The 12,442-nt window shown below is 40.6% G+C and overlaps 1 protein-coding gene across 16 annotated transcripts in view; it reads left to right on the top strand.

Moving 5' to 3' along the window:
• dnm1b (dynamin 1b) overlaps positions 1-12,442 on the top strand; it is a 77,400-nt gene that overhangs the window by 18,903 nt on the left and 46,055 nt on the right. For all 16 annotated transcript variants that reach the window (XR_001198067.4, XR_001198066.3, XR_003782800.2 and 13 more), the window contains exons 2-8: positions 5,068-5,141; positions 6,553-6,702; positions 7,617-7,820; positions 8,278-8,376; positions 8,807-8,967; positions 9,927-10,069; positions 12,094-12,229. Coding sequence is in view for 11 of the 16 variants with exons in the window: in XM_020044589.2 (XP_019900148.2) it covers positions 5,068-5,141; positions 6,553-6,702; positions 7,617-7,820; positions 8,278-8,376; positions 8,807-8,967; positions 9,927-10,069; positions 12,094-12,229 (967 nt within the window). In the remaining 5 variants the exon portion in view is untranslated. The remainder of the gene's footprint in view (positions 1-5,067; positions 5,142-6,552; positions 6,703-7,616; positions 7,821-8,277; positions 8,377-8,806; positions 8,968-9,926; positions 10,070-12,093; positions 12,230-12,442) is intronic.

Genomic DNA, 12,442 nt, shown 5'->3' with positions numbered 1-12,442 from the left:
CCGGAATACCATATTGGATGTCCGTGATCTTCGGGCCCTCAGACGGCACTGCATCACATACAGGAATGATACTGTAATGGAAATCACAACATGGGCTCAGGAATACTTCCAGAAAACATTGTCGGTGAACACAATCCACTGTGCCATTCGCCGTTGCTGGCTAAAACTCTATAGGTCAAAAAAGAAGCCTAAACAGGATCCAGAAGCGCAGGCATTTTCTCTGGGCCAAGGACCATTTAAAATGGACTGTGGCAAAGTGGAAAAGTGTTCTGTGGTCAGACAAATCAGAATTTGAAGTTTTGAAAACTGGGACGCCATGTCATCTGGACTAAAGAGGACAAGGACAAACCAAGTTGTTATCAGCATTCAGTTCATAAGCCTGCATCTCTGATGGTATGGGGTTGCATGAGTGCGTGTGGAATGGGCAGCCTACACATCTGGAGAGGCACCATCAATGCTGACGGTTATATCCAAGTTCTAGAACAACATATGCTCCCATCCAGAAGACCTTACATTTTCCAACATGACAATGCCAGACCACATACTGCATCAATTACAATATCATGGCTGCATAGAAGATCTGGACAGCCTGCAGTCCAGATCTTTCACCCACAGAAAACATTTGGCGCATTATAAAGAGGAAGGTGCGATTAAGAAGACCTAAGACAGTGGAGCAACTAGAAGCCTGTATTGGACAAGAATAGGACAACATTCCTATTCATAAACTTGAGCGACTTGTCTCCTCAGTCCCCAGACGTTTGCAGTATAAAAATAAGAGGGTATGCCACACAGTGGTAAACATGGTCTTGTCCCAACTTTTTTGAGATGTTGATGCCATGAAATTTAAAATCAACTTATTTTCCCCTTAAAGTGATACATTTTCTCAGTTTAAACATGTGATATGTCATCTATGTTGAAAGAAACCTAGAGAGGAACCAGGCTCAGAGGGGTGACCAGTCCTCTTCTGGCTGTGCTGAGTGCACATATTTAGAGTACAAATTGCAATCATTAATAAATACATGTAGGCAGAGTCCAGAGTCTATTTAAACCTAGTCCAGGTCGGAAGCATGACCAGATGGACAAGGACAGGGACAGCACGGGGGAGGAGGGAGCATCAGCACAGTGGGAGCTGAAATTGGTCAGGTATAGTCTTGATCTGCAACACAACCAGGAGGACTTTGGACAGGGGCAGCAACGGGGCTTTCAAGCCTGGTACTCCCCCAGCACAATAATATAGCAGCGTAAGACCTTGGGGCTGAGACAGGGGGGGCCAGTCACATTGTGGCCCTATCCGGGGGAGGCCTCGGACAGGGCCCAAAGGCAGGAAATCAATCCACCCGCATTGCCAAGCATCAACCAAAGGGACCCCCACCAACCGCAACCACCCTGAATGAGGGCTGAGTATTGCCAGCAGAGTACAGCCTAGTTGCCCAAGTGCACAACAGAGAGACAACAACAATCCAGTGACTCTGTCTCCGAATTGCATTGGTGGGAGGGCATCCCAGTGGCGATGAGAGCCCATCTTTCTTGGTTTACCTGACCTTGGCTTGATATCAAGAGATCCCTGATTATTCCATTTCTTTGTTTGAGATTGTACAGTACTGACTGGCATTTGCATGGCTTTGGATATCTTTTTATATCCTTTCCCATCTTTATAATGTTCCATTACCTTGTTACACAGGTCTTTTGACATTTCTTTTCTGCAGCACATGGCTCAGTATCTAGCCTGCTCAGTGCATCCACATGAGACCTAACAAACCCATTGACTATTTAAACGCAGACAATAATTGCAATTTAAAAAGACACGTGTGTGAAATTCACCTTTTATTGCCATTTTCACCTGTGTGTGTCATCTTGTGTCTGTAACAAGGCCAAACATTCAAGGGTATGTAAAGTTTTGATCAGGGCCATTTGGGTGATGTTTGTTTCTCAAAGACTGATATGATTCACCACAAACGCGACATACATGCACAGATTTTGATGGGTTTTATTTAGAGATTTTGTTGCCATCTTGACTTAGCTAGCTACTAGGGGTGGGTGGATCGATCCAAAAATAACAATATTAAAGCTACTAGTTATATCTTGTTTTTGCAGATCGATTCTAGCATCAGTAGGATCGATACCTGTTTCAGTTTCTGTCTTCTAGGTTGCATCCATTTCATCAAAAAGTAGAACTGTCACTCAGTGCTTCTCCAACTCCACTGCTATTGCATGTGACTGTGCACTCAAACAACAAACATGCACAGCACGCTGTGGCATGCACCCTGACTACCAGCGCCAACTGCCAATCTGCCCTATAGGCTTATATTAATTGCATGCATGAATTCCATGGCTGAATGAAAGAGGAGCATCGTGTGGAGCTACTTTACGACTGTAAATGAAAGCATTGCGAGCTGCGATACATGTAGGAAGGTTGTTCGCTACTGTGGCAATACCACTAATTTGTTTAAACATATGAAAACCCACAAGGAAGAGAACTCTGATCTGCAACAGAGAAGAAGCTGTTACTTTTGCAGACTGATTGAATATAGATAGACTATACTGTATTCAGACATTCAGATAATATATTCACCCCACTGAAACTTATCTAAATTACTTCTTTTAATGGAATTGAAAAAACATGCCTCAAACCTGTTAGATTGTGTCCAAGTGTGATCCATGAACAAAATAAATGCAATTGGAAGTCAGGGGAGAGCCATCTTTATTCAGCATGAGTCTATGATGTTGACCTTCCATTTCTCATTTCAAATATCTCCAATGATTACAAAGTGGACACAGTATTTATGCCCCAGCACATCCCCTCCAATATCTGTCTGTCTTTCAATCACATACGTGTATTCTATATCTTAACCTTACATGGCCTAATAGTGTCCCCTCTTAAGTTTCTTTGCTCCACAGCTTTTCAGGTTGTGTCGGGCCCCTCAGTAGTAGATACCAACTGCTTGTGATATGGTACCTCATATGGCACAAGATAACGAACCACTTCTTCTAACAAGAGAATAGAACTAAAACACATGCATATCATCAGGTACAGACAGGTTTCCTCACAATGGTATGTGCCAACCTACGGTCCATGGGTCTATTCATAGAGTCTATGACAGTCAGATGGAAAACTCCTATCAGGAGGTAAGGACAGGATGTGTGGAACCCATCAGAAATGGGGCATCACATTTCCTACCTAGTGTCCTTCGTACAGAGATAATTAATACTCTCATACATTGTGTAATTCAGTTACTTTTCATGCCCAATATCTATCAAACCTGAAATATGTATGTAGTCTGTCATAGACCTAGGTGATTCCCCAAGAGCTCTGGATATTACAAGAAGCTCTCCCCTACATGAAAGTACTTATGATAATTTTTATTATAAAAAGTATCGGTATTGGTATCGATATATGTGATTCTTTTTAAGCTAGTAGGCCCCACCAGCTACTGTTGCACTGAATGCATTATTCTCGTGAGCCCCTCCTAAGCAATGCATTTTACTGGGGTTAATCTGTTTAAGGTGTTAGCCCAAGAAATGCATTAAATTGGGTTTAGTGTTTTGAGGGGATAGCCCAAGCAATGAATTCGATTGGGTTAACGTGTTTTGAGATGTTACTGACAAAAATGTTTTTCCCACCCATTAGCAAAAAAAATCCTAAAGGGATTCCCCAGGTCTAGCGACATTCTACACCTGGTTTAAGAGGCTAGGACAGCCCTAAAGTCAGAACAGCCTGTCATTTGCCCTTACTATTTTGTGGCTAGTCTGCCACAACAAACTGTGTGAAGGCAAGTAAGCCTATGGTATTGATAGAAAAGTCCACATTCTACACTCCTAATATTGATAGTAATCAAGGATATACCTTCTACTTAGTATCTTTTCCTGGGTTGCATACATAAAACCACATTACAGTACAGACAGACATCAACAATTATATTTGTCATTCATTAACCAGCTTTTGACATTCTTTTGAAATGAAGTTAATGGTCTGTATGGCTGTCCGTATGTACTGTACATACAGTGTGTACAGCATGTACATCTGTATGGATTTGGATACTGCAGGACTCAAACCTCTAACACAGAGAGAGGCTTTTACTTCACCAAAACCCTGCTGTTTGTGACCCAAGCACTGTATCGGCCTGCAAGTCTCTCTTAGCTGCAGGTCTAAACACAGGCCTCATTGTGCTCCTCTACATTCAAGAACCGGGGAGTTACATGATATCACCAACACTGGGTGGCACTTGGCAGCCATGTTTTAGTTGCAGATGTTGCAACATAGCATCTCTGTCAACATAGCATCTTTGTCTCTGTAGGTCCGTGTTGGGTCATGGTGCCACAGAGTAAACCCAAAGTTTGTCCCTCATGACAAATGTTAGTTTCCCAAGGAAACAATATTTCTCATATAGTGCCATTCTCGAGCAATAAGTAGGACACTAGGTTTTCTTCTGGCATAGACGCATTGTCTCCATGTTTAGGGTATGCCATCTTTCAGATGGACACTTGAACAGAGGTCCAGACTCCCTGTGGTCACTAAAGATCGTGTGGCACTTATGGTAAAAGTAGCGGTTTCAACCCTGGTGTCGTGGCTACATTTTTATTTCAGTCCATTCATAGCCACTTATGATGGCCCTAGCATCCAGTTAGCTCCTTTTTCCATTTCCCCTTCCACTCTACCTTTTCCCCAGGTCATTGCTTTAAATAAGTGTGTATTTTTAATCAATTACCTGGTAAAGAAGGGGTGAAAGAAAACACATCCAATGAAAGTAACCCTTCTGGTTAGACAGAGATTAAATAATCCAAGCAAAAGTCAAAGGTGGTAATAGGTTTTCTTTTAATTTGCTGGCTTTCTACAGGTAACTCATGTTCATATTAACAGAGAAATATTTATTGTCAAATGACTGTAAGTCGATTTGAATAAGTTTTTCCTAAATCGCTGGTCTACAGGTAATACAAGGTCAGGTATACTGTGTATCTGTATGTACTGAAGTAGTAATTATTATTAGTAGTTATTATTCTAAAGATCAATGGTTTAACCATTCTAACCAAAGTACAACCTGACCTTCTATCTCTTTTATTCTCTCAAAGGGACTTCCTGCCCCGTGGCTCTGGCATTGTAACTCGCCGTCCCCTGGTACTGCAGCTGATCAACGCTCCCACAGGCAAGAGAACCCAAAGCTGAGAATATTCAACACATTCTCTGAACTCAAGTTGAGGAGCCATCTATGTTAACAGTATTTACATGGAACAACATTGAGTGGATACTTTGAAAACCATTTGTTCTGTAAATACTTACTTTTATTTCTGTATGCTCTGTACAACTGCAAGGGGGGTCTTGTACTACATAGTTTAACTAAAAACCTTTTGTTGAAGACAACCAACTGCTAAGCTCTCCATCTATTATGACGTATTCATTTTAATTTGTCGACTCAAACTTGTGTGTGTGCGATTTGTTTGGAAAATTAGTTGGAGAATGGAGCGGCCTTGATGTATAACTAAGCTACAAATCCATTGATTCTATATTCATAAAATTTTTTATCCAAGTATGAATAGGAGGAACCCCTAAATAACTACAGTTGCAAAGGATGAACATATGTATAAGTATGCAATTTAAGAATTGAATTTCTTTTCAGAGCACCGGTTGTTGGTGACAATTGCTTGCAAATCCAAATAACATTGTTCATTCATTAATTCAAGATGAAGAGGACAAGTTCAGTGTAGTCAGCTAGGGAACCCCTCACACACAGGCATACAGACAGACACACACATACATACACACACACACACACACATAGATCAATACTGTTTGTGCTGAATTTAATCTCCATAGAAACAAATGTATCTGAAGAGGTTCCCATGACATGGTGAACTACACATCATACATTTTGTAGGTGGTTTAGTTTCTGAAAAGTGTGTCCTATAAAGCTCCCTATATTTTCTTTTAGTGCAGTCCTTTTGACAAGCGCATTATAAAAAATTAGAATAGGATGTCAGTTATTGGGTATCTTCCCCAACTTTCATTGTGTACTCTACTGCTGCATTCTTTTTGTGTTGTGGATGCTAAACAAATAACCAAATTACCAAGACAGGAAGATTTAGACTATGTAGAAACCTGAACTGTTCCTCTTCAGTACTTCACTTCTGTGCCATTGAATAAAATTATACAATGTGGTTGTATCAAGTGTCCAAAAAATGAGTTGACAGACCTATATCTACACTGAACAAAATCAACGCAACACTTTTGTTTTTGCCCCCATTTATCATGAGCTGAATTCAAAGATCTAAGACTTTCTCTATGTACACAAAAGGCCTATTTCTCTCAAATATTGTTCACAAATCTGTCTAAATCTGTGTTAGTGAGCAATTCTCCTTTGCCGAGATAATCCATCCACCTCACAGGTTTGGCATATTAAGATGCTGATTAGACAGCATGATTATTGTACAGGTGTGCCTTATCCATCCACCAGTGTTGCGTTTATAATTTTGTTCAGTGTATCTACTTAATATATTTTACATAGAAATATGTTTTTGGCTAGGCTGTGACCTCTATCTTGTTCTTGTCATCTTGAGCAGAGTATGCAGAGTTCCTTCACTGTAAGGGAAAAAAGTTCACAGACTTTGATGAGGTGCGGGCAGAGATCGAGGCAGAGACAGATCGAATCACTGGGCAGAACAAAGGAATCTCCCCAGTCCCCATCAACTTACGTGTCTACTCTCCCCATGGTACATCCACAAACCAAACAACTACTTATGTGCATGGGAGTGCTGCTGGAATCGTGTGAATTTGCCCCTAGAAGCTAATTTTGGGTCAGGTTTTCATATCCCACCTTAATGGTTGATGGTTAGGTTTGGTGAGAGAAAGTTGATACTGGATCTGTGCTGTTACTCCTGCATGTTGGAGACAATTGAATAGATGCTTTTAAAAGTAGCTCTATTACAACATGCCTCAAACCACATCATAATCCCCATAAGACATTCAGACCTAAAAGTGTCTCTTTGTTATTATACCATTAATATCTTTTATATCCACCTCAAATAGTGTTTTGTTTGGGCTTAACCTGCATGAGTGTTTTGATACTTGTGTATATCTCGTCAGAACACGGTGACTTTTGTCTACATATTTGCATCAATTCACTTGAATTGGGGCTAAATATAGGGAAACATTTTACCTTGTCCTACAAATATTAACACAGTTATAAAACATTGAGACTGGGTAAGCCTACATGAAACATAGACGTTATTTGAAATAGATCTGAAAAGTGAGTGGTGAAATAATGCCAAAAGACCCTCTCAGCTTTTGCCACAGACTACAACACAACGACTATTGCCCTCTATCAGCATACTGTTAATAGCGGTAAATAATTTTTCTTAATATTATTTGTTTTATTAAATAGTTTTTGTTGTTTTTTATTTAATACACTTTGAGGTTCACATACTAAAAAGTGCTTTACGTAATACATTATTATAATTATTATGTGAAAGTATTGGAATACAAAGGCAAGATGAGACTATGGCCAAATATGGCTATATCAATCTAATCCTTTTATTTTTAGTGTGTTCTTTGGGGTTTTTCTTATGGAGTTTGCTGTGGTATGAAGCATGAGCTATTGCTTTAAGGTTCTGTGTCCTTCCTCCAGTCCTGAACCTAACTCTGGTTGACCTGCCCGGGATGACCAAGGTACCGGTGGGGGACCAGCCAGCCGACATCGAGGCCCAGATCAGGGACATGCTGATGCAGTTTGTCACCAAGGACAACTGCCTTTTGCTGGCTGTCTCCCCTGCTAATTCTGACCTGGCAAATTCAGATGCCTTGAAGATTGCCAAAGAAGTGGATCCCCAAGGTGTGAATGTAAAATATTTATCAGCCTGTAAAAGTCATACTAATGCTGTTTAGGGGCAGACATTAATGAATGTATCATTCTATGTTCTTCTAACATAATTGATCCTTGCCAAGCCCTTAATCGCATCTTATCACACTGTGATATTTTATTAAATTGTTCATGACAGCTGTTTGTGTGCTTCATAAAATGTATACTTTGTGAATCTTTATGATTATTTTGATAAATACAAGTGAAAAAAATTGAAAAAATATTTCTGCTCAAAGAGGAGTGGGTCAGATTCCAACCCACGCTGTAGCAGTACATGTGCACCAGCGTCAGCGGCTTAATAAAAACGTAATGTTTCTGAAAAGTACCATTAATCACTGGTAAGTAGTACTATGGAATACAAGAAGAGATATTATTTTACGTTGCTCTGTGCTCTTTGTCTTTGTGTGTCTGTGTGCATTACCACATATAGGTCAGCGTACCATTGGTGTGATCACTAAGCTGGATCTAATGGACGAGGGTACTGACGCTCGAGACATCCTGGAGAACAAGCTGCTTCCCCTGCGTCGAGGTGAACAATGAAATTGCCATTTCATCTGTGTACCCATTTCCCATTTACTAAGGGTCTGTATAAAACACACAGGTTTTAGAATAGAAGACATAATGGTTCTGTGTAATTCAGTTGGTAGAACAACATGCAACACCTTAGGGGGAGCAGAATGAAAATGTATGCGCTGAGTATGCACAAATGTATGCGCTCTAGACGAGAACCTCTGCTAGCATCTCAAATGTAACATTGCAGAGTTTGATTCTAAAGCCATTAGTTGCCAGAATATTTTTAGCCTGGACCTATTTTGCTGTCCACAACCTGATTTTTTATGTTGGTGTTGAGCAAGGGATGCCGATCCTGAATTTGTATTTGGAAGAAATCCTATACTGGAGCTGAGTAGCCACGGTGGGCACCACTGAAATGTACTGTGCTTGTATGTTGCCCCCTGCAGGGTACATTGGGGTAGTGAATCGCAGCCAGAAGGATATTGATGGGAAGAAGGATATCACAGCTGCTATGAATGCAGAGAGAAAGTTCTTCCTCACTCACCCCGCTTACCGGCACCTGGCTGACCGCATGGGCACACCCTACCTACAGAAAGTCCTGAACCAGGTTAGATGATTCGTGAATTCCTTAGCAATACACAGCATTCTTAAGAATTCGATAAACAGCCTAACTCAACGCTACAGAAAAAACAGCATAGACCAGCATATATTTGAAGTTTGCGCACTGTGGTCGATGCTGATTGATCTGGTTAGGCTAGCCGTCTAGGTCAAATTGATGATGCTATTAATGTTGATTTGTTGGTCACCAAACTGGTCCATGCTGGTCTACAAATCCAAAGCCTTCAAATCCAAAGCCTACAAATCCAAAGGTCCAGCATGGCTATCAGCCAATAAAAAAAACACTGATTGATTAATTTATAGAAAAAAAACACATTGACAGCTAGTCACCAGCTAAGTCGCAGCTATGCCCTAATCATCAAATGCCGAGACTCAAAGCAACAAAGGCTAATCTATGCTATTTCTTTTCAGCAAGGAAGTGTTGCCAAGTGTTACACCAACTGGCTTCCCCACATAAGTCCATGTCAGAGATCATTGCTGTGTATATCTAGCTATTTAATATAAATGGAGGATATTGTTTGTGCTGTGTATTTCACATTATGAGCTTCCTTTTTGATAGAAAATCTGTGTAATTTACATAAAGTTCCTATTTTGATATAAAAATAGTTTGTACTTGACAGTATGAACTTCAAGGTTTTTATTTAACCAACCTTGATGAGCGTGCATGCTGAATTCAAGCAATCATTGAATTAATCAACTTGCACTTAATCATATTGGGTGCCTAGTTGGACAGAAATCCTGCAGTATGTGTAGAACTCTAGAAACAGGGTTGTCTACCCTTAGTGCCAGCATCCATGGCTCCATTCATAGATTAAAAAGCTGTTACATTTCTCTGGCCCCATATTGTAAACGTTTATCAAAAATATTTTGTTGTTAGATTCCCAGATTGAACTTTATGCATAAACAAATTAACATTACCAACTAATGCTTCAGATCTGTGTCATTTAGCAACTAACCAATCACATCCGAGACACGTTGCCAGCACTACGTGCCAAACTGCAGAGCCAGCTGCTGTCCATTGAGAAGGAGGTGGACGAATACAAGAACTTCCGCCCAGATGACCCGTCTCGCAAGACCAAGGCCCTGTTGCAGTGAGCGCAGAATTCACATGCAGACAAATGCACACACCTCGTACATGTCCTGCTTCAGTGGCAGAAAGGACAAAGGTGCCCTAAAATGTGCCTGGAAGTACTTCCTAACAGGTTTTAAGAAATTTTGCCCAGGTTAAAACAACCTTGCCCAATCTTTTGAATCAGCCAATTAAATTAAAATACCAAATATTACAATAACATAACCTACTTTACTTATCAGAAGGTAGCTGGTAGCGGTTATGGCATCTGGGGCCGTATTCACAAAACATCAAGGCTAAAAGTACCTCTTAACTTGCTAATTTAAGAGTAACGCTAAAATAAATGGGCGTGTCAGTCCTAACTTTAGGACTCCTACATTTTTGGTCTAACAGTATTTCTCAAAGTGTTTAAGCGCTAAAACCAGCTCCTTAATCTGGGAAAAGTTAGGAGTAGTCAAGAGGACTCCTAAATCACTGTGACCAGTGACTAAGTCACAAACTGCTGCCGGCAATCCGCCTCATAATCATGTTGACGTTTTAGAAAGATTTGTTGATACTGAGCTTTTAACAAGGTATCGCCTTAATTGCAAGGGTATTATGATCATAGTAGAGTCAGGGATGCAGTCACTTCACCAACAAACAGAAACAACCCAGTAACATCGGATATCAAGTTTGTGACAACTCTATGCTACTTGGCCAAAGGGAAAATACAGCGCAGACGAACTATGTAGATCTCAGTCATCTGTCAGTAGAGTATTACATCAAACAATAAATGCCCTCCCCATTCCCCATGTCGTGCGACAAGTCTGCCACGATAAGTCAAAAGCAGACCAGGACGAGGTAAGTAGAAGGTGAGTATTTATTTTGATTTTGAATGGGGGAGAACGATTAGGTTCCGTTGGTCGGCAGGAAGACGGGAGGCTTGTGTGCTGATCCAAAATGTGCTGCAGTGAGGTAGATGGCCAGGCAGGTGTGAGTGACGATCCAGGTGAGTAACTGTAGACAGAGGTACAGGCGGCAGATTAGCGACAGGCAACAGAGACAAAAACCAAACACTGGCAAAACAGCCTCAAGATGCTGGAGCCATGACAGTGTCATTCGGTTTCGTCATGATGTTCATAAACTACAAAGAAACAAAACCATAGCTCGACCACCCAGTGTAATTGATTGTGCGACACATAATTGCACAAATTATTGCACCATCAAAAGATTAATGCACATTTTACGAGCTGCCAGAGACTGACCAATAGCTGGACATACCTTGACTAGTCAGTTTATCATTCTTGGTTTCATATTTAATCAGTGAAATGTTTATTTTAATATCTTTAATCGGTGATCATTATTTCAATATGGCAACATGACACATTGTTCACTGACAGAGACCCTTCCCCTATACGCCAATCACTGTGGGCATAGTAAGTACGCTTGTTGGTGGAACACGACATCACCCATTGCAACAGGGTCAACCCCGCCCTTTCTCTTAGCTAAAGACTTCTCCCCACTCCTTCGTAAAGGTTGGTCTTAGCAACTTTGTAAATACGTTTTACGAGGAAACTCTTAGCTAGGAACTTCTAGTGCTGTTTAGGAGTTCTCCTAGTGGTAAGAAAAAAAAATGTGTGAATACTGCCCCTGATTTTTAACCCAAGTGTTCGAATCACACGCTGGCAAGTGGAAAAGTGTTTCTTTTTGTCCCAGAACATAACTGACCTAAAATGTGCAAGCCAATTATTTGTCAGTGTCTGCTAAATGCCCAAAATAATATATTGTAATTAAATTAGCTAACTCGGTTATGGTTAGGATGAGGTTTAAGGTTAGTGTTATGATTTTTTTGTCAAGATCCTTCACGTTTCATATTTGAATTGATGCTGCAAAATAATTAGCGGAGTTGCTTAAACATCAACCTGTGAGGCAATATTGCCTCCCTATGCACATTTCATGGCACCTTTGTCATGTAGGGGCTTCAGTGAGACAACATACTCATTAGTCAGATAAAGTAACACAGTAAAACATTGGAACAGGTGCTAACTTTGTACTCTTCTTCTGTAGAATGGTTCAGCAGTTCTCTGTGGACTTTGAGAAACGTATTGAAGGCTCTGGGGACCAAGTAGACACAGTGGAATTGTCAGGAGGAGCCAAAATCAACCGCATTTTCCACGAGCGCTTCCCCTTTGAGCTCGTCAAGGTTAAAGACTGCAACACTAAATAAAAAAACAATCCTTTTATAGTTAAATTACAAATGGTAATGCAACCTTAAAAAAAGGTGTTGCCATAACAGTAGCCACAATTTTGTCAAAAGATACTACACTTCCTGGTCAGAACAAAAACCAGTGATCATGGTAAGAAATATTACTAACCATAACAATCAAGTTTCCATTCAAGGCCCTAACCCTTATGA

Source organism: Esox lucius, chromosome 13, assembly GCF_011004845.1.
Source record: "Esox lucius isolate fEsoLuc1 chromosome 13, fEsoLuc1.pri, whole genome shotgun sequence".
Taxonomy (NCBI): Eukaryota; Metazoa; Chordata; class Actinopteri; order Esociformes; family Esocidae; genus Esox; species Esox lucius.
Note: the sequence above shows the minus strand (reverse complement) of the source record. Positions and strands in the feature narration are given on the sequence as shown.